Below are 19,351 nucleotides of genomic sequence, written 5' to 3'. Positions count from 1 at the left end.
GTCACAGTTGCAGGCTAAGTTGATTAGCTATGTTCTAAAGATAGAAGAGACTCCTCTAGATTCCCCAACACCTACAAAAACAAACTGCTGGAAAAACCCAGCTGGTCAGTCTACATCTGTGGAGACAAAATGATGATATTTCAGGATGAGAACCTGCACAAAATGTGCCTCATTTGAATGTGTTATTATACATACATGTTTTTTTCATCCTTTCTAGCTTTCAATTCATCTTAACCTGTGAACTTTACCACTTCAATTACAGGTGGCAAACATGTTTTATATTGTGGTAATTATGGCAGTAGTCTTACTGAGCTTTGGAGTTCCAAGGAAAGCAATCCTTTACCCAAATGAATCTCCATCCTGGGAACTAGCAAAAGATATTGTCTTTCAACCTTACTGGATGATTTATGGTGAAGTATATGCATATGAAATTGATCGTAAGTAACTTTCTGCATCATTGTGCTATCTAGAATGATTCTGGCATAAGTGTTGTAATTCATTAGGTAACCTCCACTCAGCATTGCATAATGTAGCTTGATGGTTTAGTGGAGACCGGCTGGCAAACTGGTGCTTGAAAATGCTTTGTTAGCCTACAGAGTCATTGCCAAATGTGGATTGTATGTTTGTACTGCACAGCCTGAGAACCAGGATAATTAGCAGGTCTGGTTTCTGCAGCAAAAATTCTGTGGTCCTTGTGCTAAATTCCTTGTAAAAGAGTTGATGCAGTGTCTCTCATCTCTGCGAAGGTTTAGATTTGTACAGTGCAATAAATCTAGTGTCTAAAATTTTATGGGAAGTTAAGGTGCTGGTAGCAGGTGAATATTGTACAGAATTTAATTCTGATGTGATGTCCCTTTCAGGGCACACAGTATTTGAGGAACAAAATCTCACTTGGAGTCCAGAAGATAATGTGCAGAAATGAGTAAAAGCATTAGCATTCAAGGAGGTTTTTATGGTATGACTTGAAACAAATTTATTGCGGTAAAGTTTCATGTGTCTCACCATGCTTTGTCAACTTTGTCTAGTTTCGTGAAAAGCTTAAGGAATTGCTGAGCGACCTGTACGAAAAGGACGGGTTGCACTTGAATCTGAGGGGGACCAATATCCTGGCAGGGAGGTTTGCAAAGGCTATTGGGGAGAGTGTAAAGTAGAATTGTTGGCGGGTGGGAACCAAACTGAAGTGATGGAGGAAAGGGAGGTTGGCTCATAAAAAGAGAAAGCTTGGAGACAGTGCAAAAGGGAGGATAGGCAGGTGATAGAAGGATGATTTGAGATGTGTCTATTTTAATGTGAGAAGTTTTATGAATAAAGTGGATGAGCTTAGAGCGTGGATCAGCACTTGGAGCTATGATGTTGTGGCCTGCATTGTGCAGTAGGTTTTCTATGTTTCTAATAGTTTGACAAGGTGGATGTATACAACTTTACCTCTCCTTGACCTACAAATCACTTACTGAGCTCTCTCTCACCTTTCTTTCATTGACTATCTTCCAGCTCCAGTCTGTTCTCTGGCAAGGTTTCAATCCAAAACCTGAACAGTTCAGCCCCACCACCACACGTGCTGAATTCCTCCAGCAGATTTGTGTTGCTCCATATTCCAGCTTCTGTTTCTTCAATCTCTGGAACTTGAGTATTGCCTAGTTGGAGTTTAAGAGCAGGAGTAGTCAGATGATAGAACACAGTAGTTTGTAATTTTATATCATTTCCTTTAGAGCTACATAATGTTATACACTGCATTTCTACATTATAAATGCTCCTTGTTCATCTATCATTATATCTAATAATTTGTTTACTCTCCCAACATCAAAGGAGTCATTTGACCCATTAAGACAATGCCATCTCTCAACAATCCCACTCTCCTACTACTTATTTTCTCACACATTGCTCAGGTTCTCCTACCAGGCTCTTACACAAGCAGTCATTGAAGTTGACATCGCAAACACAAGAAAATCTGCAGATGCTGGAAATTCAAGCAACACACACAAAATGCTGGTGGAACACAGCAGGCCAGGCACCATCTATAGGAAGAAGTACAGTCGACATTTTGGGGCGAGACCCTTTGTCAGGACTAACAGAAAAAAGAGATAGTAAGAGATTTGAAAGTGGGAGGGGGAGAGGGAGGTCTGAAATGATAGGAGAAGACAGGAGGGGGAGGGGTGAAGCTAAGAGCTGGGAAGTTCATTGGCAAAAGGGATACAAGGCTAGAGAAGGGTGAGTATCATGGGACGGAAGGCCTTGGAAGAAAGAAAGGGGGAGGGGAACACCAGAGGAGGATGGAGAACAGGCAAGGAGTTATTGTGAGAGGGGAAGAGAAGAAAAAAATTTAAAATTAGGGATGGGGTAAGAAGGGGAGGAGGGGCATTAACAGAAGTTAGAGAAATCAATGTTCATGTCATCAGGTTGGTGGCTACCCAGACAAAATATAAGGTTTTGTTCCTCCGACCTGAGTGTGGCTTCATCTCGACAGTAGGGGAGGCCATAGATTGACATATCTGAATGGGACGTGGAATTAAAATGTGTGGCCACTGGGAGGTCCTGCTTCCTCTGGCGGACAGAGCGTAGGTGTTCAGGGAAGATAGATGGAAGATAGACGCTGCCTGGCCTGCTGCGTTCCACCAGCATTTTGTGTGTGTTGATTCAAATTGACCTCATAGCTAACTTGTGTTTGAATTGTTGGAGGAATCTTTGGCAGTCATAGGAAGAATGTGCAAACTCAAAAGACAAAGAGACTGATTTGTACCTAGTTAACTGTTTGCAGTCTTGCCTAACCGCTTACCCACACCTTTGCCACTGTTTAAACTTTAAGGCAGTTTTAAATTTTAAACATAGATTTTGAGATGCTAGAAGTCCAAAGCAACACACATACTGGAAGAACCTGGAAGGTCAGGCAGTAACTATGGAACTGAATACAGTCAATGTTTTAGGCTGAGACCCTCCTTTGGTTTTTGAATTTACCTACTTTAATCTGTGCCACGGTATCGGTTCTGTTATGCAGTGTCACTTATTATGTTCATCATTATCTATGTCACTGCACGTCTTTCTCCAAGTTTTGAAGAACTGAAGCCTTCTCCAAGCTCCTCAGCTCTCCTGCCTAGATAAACTAGATTTTATTGTACTAGTCAATTTGCTAGCATAGGCAAAACAGCGGTTGATTGGCAGAAACCAAAGGGTGGGAATAAAGGCAACCTTGATGGCTTCTGGTGACTAGTGGTGTTCTACAGGGGTTTGTGTTGGGATCAATTCTTCTCGCGTTGTATGTCAGTGATTTGGATGATGGAATTGGTGGCTTTGTTGAAGTTTGCAGATGATATGTAGATGGAGGGGCAGGTAGTTTTGAGGAGTAGAGGGGCTACATAAGGACTTGGACAGATTAGGAGAATGAGCAAAGAAATGGCAAATGGAATATAGTGTCGGGAAGTGTATGGTCATGCACTTTGGTAGAAGAAATGAAAGGAGGTTCTGTGGGCGAGAATGAGATTCCTGGATGGTATGTTGCCTCCCAGGTGCCAGAGTCCAATACATCTCAGATCGAGTCTTCAGCATTCTTAAGTGGGAGTGTGAACAGCCAGAAGTCGTGGCCCATGTAGGTACCAATGACATGAGTAGGACAAGTGACCTTCTGGATAGGGAGTTAGGTGCCAAGTTAAAGGGCAGGACCTCCAGGGATGTGATCTTAGGATTGCTACCATGCCACATGTTAATGAGGCCAGAACTAGGAAGATTATACAGGTTAAGGAGTTGGCATAGGGTGAGAGGGCATAAGACTTTTGGATCGCTGGGCTCCATACCAGGGAAGGAAGGACCTGTACTGAAGGGATGGCTTACACCTGAACTGGATGGGGACTAATATCCTATTGGGAAGGTTTGTTAATGCTGCACAGTGTGGTTTAAACTAGGGAGAAGGGAACCAGAGTGCCAGAACAGATAATGGAGAGGTTGTGGAGGCAGATGTTGTTAAGACCTCAGACAGAGTTAGGAATAAGAAGTTGAGCATGGTGCAGTTAGTGTCCTGAGCTGCATATATTTCAGTGTAAGAAGTATCATAGGAAAGGCTGTTAATAGTGCTGCAAATGAGGTAGGTAGTTTACTGAGGCAGTGTGTAATGAGGAGAGGCTGTTGTTGGGGCAGAATTGCAACGTAAGAGGCGGGCAAACCCAGAAGGGTGAATACGGGACTGAAGGTGTTGTTACTGAATATGTGCAGTAGAGGGAATGAGGTGGATGATAGTTGCAGATTGGCAGGTATGTTATAGGCATCACTGAATCATGACTGAAAGAAGATTATAGTTGGGTGCTTAACATCCAAGGATACACATTGTTTTGAAAGGACAGGTAGGAAGGCAGATGGGGTACAGTTGCTCTGTTGGTGAAAAGAGATATGAGAAAAAGGCAGGATATTGGGGCTGAGAGGAAAATTGGATCAGCCATGATGAAATGGCGGAACAGACTTAATGGGCCAAATGGCCTAATTCTGCTCCTATGTATCTTGGGGTTATTGGTTCATATGTGAGCCACATTTGAGTACTGATCCTCAATATCCCTAAACAGGGAATGTGGTACTTTACCCACCCTGTGCTTGTGGATTCATTGCCATGACTACACAGTCCCTTAATACTACTACATTCCATTAAACTGCCCATTCCTGAAGAGCAGTCTGTACCACATTGCATCCCAGGACTTCTGGTAAGCTGGCGGTACACTTGGGCGCAGAGTCTTCCACGAGCCCAAACAAAGGTGGTGATCTTTTTAAGTGTACTTTTCATGATTGCAAGACCTTGCTGGGCATTAAGAACTTAAAATACTGCAGGGCTACCCCATTATTGAGTTGCTTGCTGGTGGAGAAACTGGAGGAGCTGGACCTGGTGTGGATTGTGCTGCTGCCTGCAACATAGATAAGACAGTGCATGTCTAACAGTAAATAATCGTCTTCGTTGCTTGTAATCGCAAAAACCTGTTGGACATTGGTAATATCTGATTCACTGTTTTATTGGCGAGTGGCAGGGGAAGCTGTGACCTTAGTCGTGGCAAGGTCTAGGTCTCAAACCACAGTGTCACCTATTTGCAATCGCCCAGTAAGGCGCTAGAGTTGGTGCACTCCACCAGACTACTGGAGGCAGTGTGGCATAGCATCCATGATGGAGTCAGTGTTGCCTTCAGTGTTCACTTGGCAGAAGACAAGATGTATTATGTTCAACTGCTGCAACATTCATGGACTCGGACTTGGACTATGTTTTTTTATGTGACTGTATTTTACTGCTTGTGCTGTGTATGACTGTTGGTACTGTGTTTTGTGTCTTGGCTCCGCTGTTGTTTGTGAATTCATGGGTATTCATGTATGGTTGGATGACTAAACGCCAAATTCAGGTTCAAGTTTATATCTGTACAGGCTGCTCTATAAGCAGCTGAACATGGGTTCACGAGCTGCAGAGGTGGTAATAACACCTGTCAGATCAGGACATTTTTGTGTGTCTGTATCTGTATAAGATTGTCTGAGCCAAGATTGTGAAGCACTTTATCAGCAGCTAGTGTAAAATACGTGGCCTGTAACCCACTATTACCAATCACCCGTCTTCATTTATGACACTTGTGGATCCATTTAGATGGCTGTTCCAGTATTTAATTCCCAAATGAGTGTGTCTTGGGATTACATGGAAAGGTGAACTTTTTATTTTTTTAGTCTTTAGGTTGATTTTGAATTGTAATCTCACCCAAAGCTGGTATTGATGTATTCAGTGAAACTCATTGAGGATATCATGAGGGTAGAAAAATTTCATTTACATATAAAGTTCTTTAATATACGAGCCACCAACGAACTCTGCTGGGTACGTATACATAAAAACCTGACACTGACTTCTGGATAGTGTCAGTAGGCTTTCTTTAAAATTATGGACTATGAAGAAATAGAAATGGCAAGAACATATCTCAAATCTCAGTCCTCTTCAAAATTGCAAAATGAATCATTTTTCTAAAGTGAATGAAAAGTTTTATTGCCAATTGCTGTAGATGAAGCTGTCAGTTTTTGCAGGATATTGCATTTTGTTTTACAGATCCATTGAGCTTCCACACTGTAAAGTATGGAGCACTCTATTAGCCTTGGGTAGATTTTATACCTCACCAATCTGTATGAGACAACCCTTATGTTTCCTTTCTTCCTAAAGCCTGTGCCAATAATACTGAAGAAGGTGCAAAGCAACGTTGTGTCATTGGATATTGGATAACACCATTTTTACAAGCAGTCTACCTCTTCGTACAATATATCCTCATGGTGAATCTCCTCATTGCATTTTTCAAGTGAGTACCGCTATACAGTACCATAAAAGGGATACTCTGTGCACACAGAATGTTGGAAGAGCTCAGCAGGTCAGGCGGCATCTATGGAGAGAAATAAACAGTTGACATTTCAGGCTGAGACCCTTGCATCTCTCAACCCGAAACGTATGGATTGAAAATTGGCTGGCTGACAGAAAACAAAGAGTAGCGATTAACAGGTTCCTTTCGGAATGGCAGGCGGTGACCAGTGGGGTACTGCAGGGTTCAGTGCTCGGACCGCAGCTGTTTACAATATATATTAATGATTTAGATGAGGGAATTAAAAGTAACATTAGCAAATTTGCCGATGACACAAAGCTGGGAGGCAGTGTGAAATGTGAGGAGGATGTTATGAGAATGCAGGGTGACTTGGACAGGCTGGGTGAGTGGGCAGATGCAGTTTAATGTGGATAAATTTGAGGTTATCCACTTTGGTGGTAAGAACGGGAAGGCAGATTATTATCTAAATGGAGTCAAGTTAGGAAAAGGGGAAGCACAACGAGATCTAGGTGTTCTTCTACATCAGTCACTGAAAGCAAGCATGCAAGTACAGCAGGCAGTGAAAAAAGCTAATGGCATGCTGGCCTTCATAACAAGGGGAATTGAGTATAAGAGCAAAGAGGTCCTTCTGCAGCTGTACAGGGCCCTGGTGAGACCACACCTGGAGTACTGTGTGCAGTTTTGGTCTCCAAATTTGAGGAAGGATATTCTTGCTATTGAGGGAGTGCAGCGTAGGTTCACAAGGTTAATTCCTGGGATGGCAGGACTGTCATATGTCGAAAGATTGGAGCGACTGGGCTTGTATACTCTGGAATTTAGAAGGCTGAGAGGGGATCTTATTGAAACATATAAGATTATTAAGGGATTGGACACGCTGCAGGCAGGAAGCATGTTCCCGCTGATGGGTGAGTCCAGAACCAGAGGCTACAGTTTAAGAATAAGGGGTAGGCCATTTAGAATGGAGTTGAGGAAAAACTTTTTCACCCGGTGGATATATGGAATGCTCTGCCCCAGAAGGCTGTGGAGGCCAAGTCTCTGGATGCTTTCAAGAAAGAGATGGATAGAGCTCTTAAAGATAGTGGAATCAAAGGTTATGGGGAGAAGGCAGGAATTGGATACTGATAGTGGATGATCAGCCATGATCACAGTGAATGGTGGTGCTGGCTCAAAGGGCCGAATAGCCTACTCCTGCACCTATTGTCTATTGTACACAAAATTGAGAGGTATAAATGGGATTAATGCAAGCAGGCTTTTTCCACTGAGGTTGGGTGAGACTAGAACTAGGGGCCATGGGTTAAGGGTGAAAGGTTTAAGGGGAACATGGGAAAGGAAGCTTCACTCAGAGGATGGTGAGGATGTGAAATGCAAGTGGTGAATGCAGATTCAATTTCTACATTTAAGAGAAATTTGGTTATGAGGAGTATGGAGGCCAGTGGTGGGACTAGGCAGATTAATGGTTAATACAAACTGGATGGGCTGAAGGGCCTGCTTCTATGGTGTAGTGTTTTGACTCTATAGATACTGGCTGACCTGCTTATCTGCATTTGTTTGTGTTGCTCTGGATTTTGAGCATCTTCAGAATCTCTTGTTTATACTTTGAGCACACTTAATTTCTTGTATAAATTTAAATATCTTCATTTGTGACTGTAGCCATCCAGATTCTCGTCAGTACACACTTGTGCCCTTAGAATCACAGTAACAATGTACAACACACTCATTGCAGTTCAGGATGTTCACTTCACCCTGCTGTGATGGCCTTTCATAGCTACCATGGTCACACACTCTGTAATCCTGTTCTCTGTGAGAAACTCGGAGCCCTTTTTTTAGCAGCGTTTTTGGTTAACCCTAGTCACTTTTGTATGTGGAATTTTTTTAAATGAATCCAACTTGTACATGTAGTGCGGTGCAAAATATCTTCAACAGTTTCCATTTAGCAGCTTTTCAATGCATGTAACGCTTTGAAAAGGGAAAAATTGGCACTAAGCTTAAAAAAAAACACATTTGAACTGCGTGGTCTGAGTAGTGAGGTACAAAAGAATTTCAGGAGCAGCGGCTAGGAAGCTGTCGGCGGGATGCTCATGTCAGATATTTGATTGGAAGGATGGTCTGAAAATAAGCATTTAATCAGTCAGTAAGATTTGAGTTCTCAATAATTAATGCCTTTAATTTTTTTAAATGATGTAAATCTATTTAACTAGTTTGGCCTAGCCTGGAGTAACCCCAGTAAAATCAAAGTTTGTAAGTAACTTTCTTTTATTCTTTTCAGCAATGTGTATTTCCAAGTGAAGGCCATTTCAAACATAGTGTGGAAATACCAGCGGTACCACTTCATCATGGCGTACCATGAAAAACCAGTGCTGCCGCCGCCTCTCATTCTCCTCAGCCACTTTGCTCTGTTAATCTCCCACCTTTGTCGACAAGGAAGGAAACGAGACCGAGGTCAAGGCAGACCAAGTAAGGCGCGTCTTCAGGATGTTGGTTGCTGAAAAGCATTGTCCTATGGTCTACGATTGTTTGGCTACTTCGTGTTTGATACCATTGTAATGATTTCTGTTGAGTAAAATTGATTTTAATAAATATTGTACAAGTCCACCTCTGACTTTCTATAACGTATAAATGTTGACACTTAGTCAAATGATTTGCCCCTCTTTTGTTTCAGCTGCAGGTTGATTGTAGTACTTTTGATCAGTATATTCTCAATGCATGATTGTTTTCCTTTTCATTAAAATATTTTCATACATCTGCACATTAGTAGATCTGCAAAACAAAAATGGAATTTAATTTGAATAACAGTGATGCTTTGCATTTTGGGAAGACAAATGAGAGTAGGACTCTCACAGTGAGTGTGAGGGCCCTGGGGAATGTTCTAAAAACAGAGGGACCAACTAGTAAGAGTATATGCTCCCTGAAAGTGGTATCGCAGGTAGACAAGGTGGTGAAGGTGGCTTTTGGCACGCAGGCTTTCATCAAGGCATTAAGTATAGAAGTTGGGAAGTTGTGTTGCCATTGTGCAAATTGTTGGTGAGCTATTTAGATTTGGTCACCCTCCTATACGAAAGATACCATTAAGCTGGAAAGGGTGCAAAGGTGATTTACGAGGATGTTGCTGGGACTCAAAGGATTGTTATGGAGAGAGGCTGAACAGGTTGGGACTCTTTATTGGCACATAGAATGAGGGATGATTTAATATTGCGATATAAAATTGAGGGTCATAATCATGAGGGTGAATATGTGCAGTCATTTTCCCAATGTTGGGCAATCAAGAACGAGAGGACATGGGTTTAAGGTAAGAGGAGAGATTTACTAGGAACCTGGGGGTCAACTTATTCACCCAGTTAGTGATCTGTATATGGAATGAGCTGTTAGAGGAAACAACAAACAAAATGCTAGAGGAATTCAGCAGCTCAGACAGCATCTGTGGAGAGGAATAAACAGAGAGACTCTTCAGGACAGGAAAGAAAAAGTAAAGAAGCAGACATCCCACCCTGCAAAAACTCATTTCAGGGAGGTAGGACTCCTGGCCCCCACAACCCCAAATCTGCCCCCCCACCCCCCGTCAATCTCCAAGGATGTGTGTAATACGTCCTTAGTGATTTTGTCTAATCTGTAAACCAAGCTGGGTATATGCAGAAAATGTGACATTAAAATATGTACTCATATTATCATGGAGTAACACACATCAAAGTTGCTGGTGACCACAGCAGGCCAGGCAGCATCTCTAGGAAGAGGTACAGTCGACGTTTCAGGCCGAGACCCTTCGTCAGGACTAACTGAAGGAAGAGTTAGTAAGAGATTTGAAAGTGAGAGGGGGAGATCCAAAATGATAGGAGAAGACGGGAGGGGGAGGGTTGGAGCCAAGAACTAGACAGGTGATTGGCAAAAGGGATACGAGAGGATTATGGGACAGGAGGTCCGGGAAGAAAGACAAGGGGGGGGGAACCCAGAGGATGGGCAAGGGGTATAGTTAGAGGGACAGAGGGAGAAAAAGGAGAGAGAGAGAAAGAATGTGTGTATAAAAATAATTAACAGATGGGGTAGGAGGGGGAGGTGGGGCATTAGTGGAAGTTAGAGAAGTCGATGTTCATGCCATCAGGTTGGAGGCTACCCAGACGGAATATAAGGTGTTGTTCCTCCAACCTGAGTGTGGCTTCATCTTTACAATAGAGGAGACCGTGGATAGACATGTCAGATGGGATGTGGAATTAAAATGTGTGGCCACTGGGAGATCCTGCTTTCTCTGGCAGACAGCTTGTACCCCACTGTATCAGACTCTTGAGATGACCTTTTGTACAATGTAGTGGACTCTTGACCTGGCAGTCTACTTTATGATTTTGCACTTGTTTACCTGCACTGTACTTAGTGTAGCTGTGGCACCTTATTCTGCATTGTTACTGTTTTACCTTGTTCTAGCTAAGGGCACAGTGTAATGATGTGACCTGTATGATCAGGGTGCAAGACAAGCTTTACATTGTACGCTCCAAGTTTCCTGTGCCCCTCTGTCTTTCAGAACTGTTTGTCAGTGAGGATGATCAGAAGAAGTTGCATGACTTTGAAGAACAATGCGTGGATAAGTACTTCCATGAGAAAAAGGATAGATTTCATTCAGGGAGTGAGGAACGAATCCGAGTGACTTCTGAAAGGTAGGATTTGGGTTTTTAGAACCATATATAGCAGTTTTAAAAGTAAAGATTCGATTCAGTTTGGTAATATGTAGCAGCCAGCATATCAAATGTTCCAGTAAACATGAAGTTAGTAATATCTTGGCAAATTTAGCTGCCTTTTTGCTTCCAAGGATGATAGATTAATAATCCATTTTGAGGTGTTCAATGGCTGGGTGTAACGTTTTCTACACAAAATTGCACAGATTCTTTAGCAGTCCTGATAATAGGGAGATTAAGACCATCTCAAAATCTCATTTTGGATCCAGGCCAGAATCATGTATGTCATGACCCTACATTCCCATCAAGGCATGTCCTATGCAGCCCAGTTGTGTCTTGGACTCTGCACGGGAGAACCCTGATAGAGCTTCATGCTGCAGATTGCGTGGCGCATGGTGCACCCCTAGCGGCCAGCATTACTGAGGGCAGCTTTGCCAGCTGTCGAATTTTTCACTAATTTCAGTCACTTTTAAATAGCCCTGATACTTACAGACTTTGGAAAAGCTATTCAACTTTAAGTAGAAAATGTTAAGTACTTAACAATATTTAAACATAAATGAAAAAAGACATAAATTGGGACAAAGGGAAGATTTTTTTCTGGTAATTGCTGTTGAAATTGGTCCTTGGATCATGAGCCAGGTATGCTCTGGCTCCAGGTTCAAGGGTTGCTTCCTCCTTTATACAGTGGCATGCAAAAGTTTGGGCACCCCTGGTCAAAATTTCTGTACTGTGAATAGCTAAGCGGGTAAAAGATGAACTGATTTCCAAAAGGCATAAAGTTAAAGATGACACATTTTGTTAATATTTTAAGCAAGGAAACTTTATTTCCGTCTTTTACAGTTTCAAAATAACAAAAAAAGGAAAAGGGTCCAAAGCAGAAGTTTGGGCGCTCTGCATGGTCAGTACTTAGTAACACCTCCTTTGGCAAGTATCACAGCTTGTAAACGCTTTCTGTAACCAGTTGAGTCTTTCAATTCTTGTCTGGGGGATTTCTGCTCATTCTTCTTTGCAAAAGGTTTCTAGTTCTGTGAGATTCTTGGGCAGTCTTGCATGCACTGCTCTTTTGAGGTCTATCCACAGATTTTTGATGATGTTTAGGTCAGGGGACTGTGAGGGCTATGGCAAAACCTTCAGCTTGCGCCTCTTGAGGTAGTCCATTGTGGATTTTGAAGTGTGATTAGGTTCATTATCCTGTTGTAGAAACCATCCCCTTTTCATCTTCAGCTTTTTTGCAGTCGGTGTGATGTTTGCTTCCAGAATTTGCTGGTATTTAATTGAATTCATTCTTCCCTCTACCAGTAAATGTTCCCCATGCCACTGGCTGCAACACAAAGCCCAAAGCATGATCGATCCACCCCCCTGCATAACAGTTGGGGAGGTGTTCTTTTCATGAAATTCTGCACCCTTTTTTCTCCAAACATACCTTTGCTCATTGCAGCCAGAAAGGTTCTATTTGAACTTCTTCAGTCCACAGAACTTGTTTCCAAAATGCATCAGGCTTGTTTAGATGTTCCTTTGAACCTTTTGAATAGATCTTTTTGGCCGCAATGAGCAAAGGTATGTTTGGAGAAAAAAGGGTGCAGAATTTCATGAAAAGAACACCTCTCCAACTGTTATGCAGGGGGGTGGATCGATCATGCTTTGGGCTTGTGTTGCAGCCAGTGGCATGGGGAACATTTACTGGTAGAGGGAAGAATGAATTCAATTAAATACCAGCAAATTCTGGAAGCAAACATCACACCGACTGCAAAAAAGCTGAAGATGAAAAGGGGATGGTTTCTACAACAGGATAATGAACCTAATCACACTTCAAAATCCACAATGGACTACCTCAAGAGGCGCAAGCTGAAGGTTTTGCCATAGCCCTCACAGTCCCCTGACCTAAACATCATCAAAAATCTGTGGATAGACCTCAAAAGAGCAGTGCATGCAAGACTGCCCAAGAATCTCACAGAACTAGAAACCTTTTGCAGAGAAGAATGGGCAAAAATCCTCCAAACAAGAATTGAAAGACTCTTAGCTGGCTACAAAAAGCATTTACAAGCTGTAATACTTGCCAAAGGAAGTGTTACTAAGTACTGACCATGCAGGGTGCCCAAACTTTTGCTTTGGACCCTTTTCCTTTTTTTGTTATTTTGAAACTGTAAAAGACGGAAATAAAGTTTTCTTGCTAAAAATATTAAAGAAATGTGTCATCTTTAACCCTATGCCTTTCGGAAATCAGTTCATTTTTTACCCACTTAGCTATTCACAGAAACAGAAATTTTGACCTGGGGTGCCCAAACTTTTGCCTGCCACTGTATGTGCCTCCAAGACTGGACGGCATATGGGGTTGAGCAGTTTGTTAGAAAGGTGTGGAGTTTGCCTGCACTGATTTGGGACTCGTTTCATGCCTGAAAATTGACCATTTCGATAATAGCTCTAACCCTAACCACTAACACAAGTCTGCTCAAGCTGATTGCCCATCTCATGATCAAAGCATGCAGTACAATAAAGGAATGTGGTTGAAATGTAGTTACATACAAACTACTTTTAAAAGTGATCTCCAATTCAGGTTTAACTTGCTGCAATGAATTCTATTTTCCTGTTGTGTATAATGAAACAGTTTCCCAAATCGCAATATACCACCAGAGAAATTCAAAAATTGATGCCCTGACTTCAGTAATTAATTTCTTATTTACTATTTAAAGATTCTAGATAGGTTTTGATGTACATTATGATTCTCATCTGTTGTACCTTTTTCATATACTCTGATGCACAGCAAACAATACTGAGAACCTAAATGGTAAGATTTCCTGAGGACTGCAGTTTGTATTTCTCGTGTCCTGTAGCACTGAGAACAGGAGGCTGAGATTGATTGACCCAACTAGTTGAATCTAATCATATTTTGGAGTACAGCATGCGCTGCTTAACCCTGCAAGGAGATTTTGTTTTCCATTATACTTTGGGAACCCATCATCTTTGCAACTCACCATTGATTTCAGTCTTCACTGCCACTGCTTGTTTAACCAGACTGTTAATCTGTTCTGCTCAGAGATTATTGGAACTATTGACCCTGTAGCATCTTCAATACAGGTTCCAAGCTTCCCTGCAGTGTTGTCCAAACCCAGTCCTCCTTCATTGTTCCAGTGCTATCCTTTCTCCCTCAGGAGACTGACCCATCCACCTCTCAGCTCACCACCTTATCCTGCTCACCTCTGGCTCTTGTTCTGCTGATTTACCTTAAAGTGGGGGTATCCATGTTTGAATTCTCTGGTTATGGCTTTAGCTCCATGACTTTCCTGTGATGAAACTACATGCAAGCACCCTCCCCAACCTTCCATTGAATCCTTAATGTTGTATAAGCTTTGCTCTTTGCCACATTTTTATTTGTACATTTACTCATCTAGGCCTAGAGCTCATTTTGTGCAGAAACCACCACCAGTCTCTGCTCCACTGCCACGATTTATCTGCTTTTACATCCTCTTAAGTCCTCTTTGACCAGGTTTTGCTTCCACCTTTTTTAAAAATTTGGTGTCTGTAGATCTTCTAAACATTGAGGTATTTTTGAGGAAATGGTACAATTTATATATCTGAGACATTACATAATCTTCACAATTGTCTAATTGAGTGTGAAATAATGAAGCTGATTCTCTGCTTCTCTTTCTCTTTAGAGTTGAAAATATGTCCATCCAATTAAAAGAAGTAGGTGACCGAGTAAATTATATAAAGCGTTCGTTGCAAACCTTGGACAGTCAGATTGGCCATTTGCAGGACCTTTCAGCTCTGACAGTGGATACATTGAAAGCACTGACTGCTCAGAAAGCTTCTGAGGCCACAGAGGTGCACAACGAGATTACTCGTGAGCTCAGCATTTCAAAAAATCTGGGAGAGAACGCTTCTGATGTTCCGTTAAAAACCTCATTGAAAAAACACAGCATTGGAAGATACTTTGGCTCTTCTTTTCCTCAGCGAGGCATGAACACTGGCAATTCTGTCTGTGTGGATGGTTTCATTCAGGAATATATCAACCCTTCCCAAAAGGAGGTGTTGAGCAGAAAGTTTGGTCAGGAATTGCTTTCAGGTTCCCAGCAGAATGAACAGAACATTCGCGAGGCTGGATCCTCCAGCTGTGCCTTACTACCCAAAGCAGCAGCGTCCTCCGAACTTCGGCATCGAAGCCACATTGGCCTTGGGAAAACTCAGTCTTTGACCAGTGACCTGAAGCCAGGACAGTCGTTCCGTAGCATACCAAATCTCTCCTCCCCGTCTGCCAAGTTTTTTGTTAGTACTCCATCTCAGCCAAGTGGCTCAAGCCAATTGGAGCTTGTGCCTAATTCGGTCGATTCAGTTAAAACTGATGTAGATGCTGACGGGAGTTCTGTTGAATTTGGGGCTTTTGTTGGTAAGTATAGAGAAGTTGTTTGTGCTTTACCTGAAGAGATGTGCTGCTGTCCTTGTCATCCTGCTTGCAGCTTCTGTTGCCACACTCCCACCACAGCTTGCTTTGAAATGGAAGGATATTTCAATCACGCCTTCATTGATACTGAGAGTAGCACTGATACTGGTAGCAGCCATGACCGAAGCACCAAATACAACCCAAGGGCCATGCATGACTTTGACAACCAGTTTCAAACAAAAGGACCTCTGCCAGCAGGCGAATTAACTACAGCCACCATATCCAGTAACGAAACCTGTGAAAGAAACAGAAAAGGGCAAAGGGATTTGGACGATTGCTTCATGCAGGCTATCGAATTGCGAAATCAACATATCAGTATTGGGAACAGTACAGGACTTCTGAGTGACCTGTGGAACAAAACCCAATGTAGAGGTTTGAGCTCCTGTACCACTGTAACTTTGTGGGACTTCTGCTTGCAGGTGACTTCACTGTTGGTGCATTGCTTGGGACTCTCCTTGGTTTTATTGCCCTTCTTTCTCCTGTGTTTTGAGTTAAAGCACTACTGCTCCACTCTGTTTCCCCAGTTCAGTAACACTACTATATCCTCTTGAATGTCTCAGATTTGTACCTCCAATCCATGCTTGGCTTGTCAGCAGTTCCGAACATTTCCTTGCTTAACTATTGGAATCAGAGATGTTGCAGCATAGAAACACGCCCTTCGTCGCACCGTGCCTCATGTCCAGGGGATCTTTTTAAAGCGACGATGGGCTGGGAGTTTCCATGCTGTACTGCAAGCCTCCTGTGTTAAATTCTAAAACTATTGCAACTCAATGAAATCCAGAGCACGCAGTGTATTTTCTCCATGTCTATAACAGGATATCGGGCAATGTCATCTGATTTATGGTGACCTGAAAACTAGCAAGTTTTATTGGCTTTAGATTTGACATTTGAAAGGTTTCCATAACATGGAATTGATAATACCGATCATTGCTTGGTCTTCAGTGAGAAATCAGTTACTTTAATTAGAGTCGGTGTATGGATTAAAACATGCAAATTTAGAATATTAAATCAGAAATGTGTAAAATACATTTCATATCAAAATTTGTTTCACTGTTTTAAATATGCATCTCTATTTACACTCTAGTCGATGATACCTAGACTGATATCATTGGTGTGTGAGGTCAGATCAGAAACGTTTCAAAGTTGCATGCATTATACTAACATTTTCTTTTATATTGTCAGTTTATTAGCAACCATTAAATAAATCTTGTTAACTTGCAAATGTGTTTTTTTTTTAAGGCCACAAAGACTTATTGGAGTTGCCAAAGTTGGGAACAGGAGCAGCAATAAAGTTGAAGGAGCAGAAGTCAATGGCAGGACCCGTTCATGATTTGGTATGTGGTTTTTCTTCCTTCTTCCCACCCACTCTTTCCATCTTGGGGTCCAATGGATGCTAATACCTCCATTCTTTATAGGGTGCCCACCACGGTGACTATCATCTGAGAGCAGTGAATTCTTATACTGGATTTGCGGAGCTTCATGGCAGTCTGTTAACTTCTAATGCACCTGCTCAAGCATTCTCTTGTAAGTTTGAAGCTCACGAGGAACACTGAACATTGCTGTTTGGTTTAGGCAAACCCTGTATTCTCAGTTCCAGTAAGCACTTAGAAGTACTGCCTCAACTCTGACTTGATTCCAATTTTCAAATATTTACTAAGTTGGGGTAATTTTTTCCAGTTTCACCTTTTTTCTAAATAAAAGAAAAACAGTTATGATGTAAATGGAGTATTGCATGAGTTAGAAACTGGAAATGAAAAGAAAATACTGACAGACGCTAGATCAGAGAATTCTGACCTCTGTGTTTGAACAGTGTAGGAGGCCAAACAAAGCCCAACTTGGACTCTACTTCCATTCCAGCGTTACATTTTTTTCTCTCTCTCCTCTTCCCACTTGTCTTCCATTTACAAAGGATGTTTGATAGCTTTAGGTCTGTGCTCACTGGAATTTAGAAGGATGGAGGTGGATCTCATCGAAACCTTTCGAATGTTGAAAGGCCTAGACAGAGTAGGGCAAAAGGGCACAGCCACAGGATAGAGGGAATTCCATTTAAACAGATGTGGAGAAACTTCTGTAGCCAGAGGGTGGTGAATTTGTGGAGTTTATTACCACAGGCAGCTGTGGAGGCCAGGTTGTTGTGTGTATTCAAGGCAGAGCTTGATGGGTTCTTGATTGGACACGGCATCAAAGGTTACGGTGAGAAAGCTGGGGACTGGGGCTGAGGAGGGGGAAAAAGGATCAGCCATAATTGAATGGTAGAGCAGACTCAATGGGTCAAGTAACCTAATTCTGCTGCTATGTCATATGGTCTTGCATCTCCAACAGATTAGCTGCAGATGATAATTCTTCCAGCGCATTCCATGTAGTTGTCTCTGAAAATGTCTTCCTTCCTGAACTGTAATCAACAGAGGACTGGACTGCCTTTCAGCCATTTGTCCTCCCCCCGGTTTAGACTATCTGTACTACTTTTATCGCTGTGGTCACTATTCCTAAGTGCACAGCTTCATTCTCCAGCATTGGCTCTAACACTACTTCCTTTCTAGTCTGGCACTATTTGTAAAGTCAGTGATTTGATTTGACATTAGGAGGTTTATTGGTATCACTTTTTGGATGTATCAGTGTATTTGTCCATTAGTCTTCCACTTCTTGCCAATTTCTTGATTAAGCATAAAGAAATTCTTAAAGCACCATTTTGAAGCCTTTCAAAATATTTGTATCATTGCTCTACAGTTTTTTTTTTTGTTTGTGTTCACTTCAGTACAAGCTCGAGGTGGTAAAGACCGGATCAGGGCCTCTGCTGAAGATGTATCATTCTTCCGGGAGGATTCGAAAGCTTCTGTCATGGTCAGTCTGATTGTCGTGACTGTTGGAAGATAATGTTGGTAGTGTTACGTCAGCTGTGGTGCTTAACTGTTGGAAAGCAATCAATCTTAAAGTGATTTTAAGACTGATTTTAAAAGTAATCCTTTGAACCCAATCAGTTTATGTCTTTAACTACCATTTCCGTGGTTTGTGCAGATTATCCTAACTGCTCTCTAGTCACCACAGAAGCTGGTGATGCAAATCAAATAAACTGTAGGTGCTGGAAACACTTATAGGTCAGGTAGCATCTACAGAAAGAGATGTACTATAATCTTTAAACCTTCAAACTCTACACATTTCAGTGAAATAAACTAGTGCACAAGAGATGAAAAATATCACACCTATTATTGAAATTTACCCTCAAGAAGGGTGAAATTTGGCTAATATCTGTGGATATAAAGAAAGAATTGGCTCTGTGTTAAGGGATGATATACTGAAACATCTTGCCTAATGTGAAAATTGCTTCTGTTGTCTCTTTTTGCACAACAACTTAATTTAATGAAAAGCTGTCAGATAGTTAATGCATTATTAATTTAATCTCATAAATTGAAGTCTGGAAGCATTATTCAGATCCAAATCAGACTCCTATCATTTATTCTATACCTTGTTTGATTTGTTTCTGTAGTAAAATTGTATTTTTGCCTCATTTCTACTGCTGTTTTCTAAAACGAGGGATTCTACAACTGAGCGTTTTGGGACATGCTGGAAATTCCTCCTTCCTCCTAATATGAAAATATAAATTTGCATTAGGATGTCTTCAATGTGGATTCATCTTTCATTTACAAATTAGCACACTGTTTAAGGAAATGTGGATGAATTGTCAGATCGGTTCAGGTCTCCATCTGAAATGACGTTATGTTGTACAGATTGTAAATGGAGGATGAATTAAATACTGTTTTTACAATGATATTTCCATTTCCAATCAATGTCCTTGAAGGGACTGGGGTTAAAAACAAGATGTACTCAGCAGCACTGCAAAGTGAGAATAAGAATCTTTTCATATCAGCCATTCAGAACTGGAAAATAAGATGATCAGATTCTGAGCATTAAATCACAAGCCATGCTGTTTTTTTAAAAAAAAATATAGAAGA

At 41.6% G+C, this 19,351-nt stretch overlaps 1 protein-coding gene across 5 annotated transcripts in view; it reads left to right on the top strand.

Annotated features, from left to right (window-relative positions):
• The window catches only part of trpm7 (transient receptor potential cation channel, subfamily M, member 7), a 148,339-nt gene that overhangs the window by 109,889 nt on the left and 19,099 nt on the right, over nt 1-19,351 (top strand). For 2 of the 5 annotated variants that reach the window (XM_072277915.1, XM_072277914.1), the window contains 8 exons: nt 263-437; nt 6,155-6,287; nt 8,572-8,759; nt 10,813-10,945; nt 14,617-15,773; nt 16,641-16,735; nt 16,817-16,925; nt 18,157-18,242. In XM_072277915.1, the coding sequence (XP_072134016.1) occupies nt 263-437; nt 6,155-6,287; nt 8,572-8,759; nt 10,813-10,945; nt 14,617-15,773; nt 16,641-16,735; nt 16,817-16,925; nt 18,157-18,242 (2,076 nt within the window). Of the gene's footprint in view, nt 1-262; nt 438-6,043; nt 6,127-6,154; nt 6,288-8,571; nt 8,760-10,812; nt 10,946-14,616; nt 15,774-16,640; nt 16,736-16,816; nt 16,926-18,156; nt 18,243-19,351 lie in introns of those variants that run through there. The other 3 variants (XM_072277918.1, XM_072277916.1, XM_072277919.1) reach the window with 2 other exon arrangements.

This window comes from Mobula birostris, chromosome 14 (genome assembly GCF_030028105.1).
Source record: "Mobula birostris isolate sMobBir1 chromosome 14, sMobBir1.hap1, whole genome shotgun sequence".
Classification (NCBI taxonomy): Eukaryota; Metazoa; Chordata; class Chondrichthyes; order Myliobatiformes; family Myliobatidae; genus Mobula; species Mobula birostris.
This window is presented reverse-complemented; position numbering and strand designations above follow the sequence as displayed.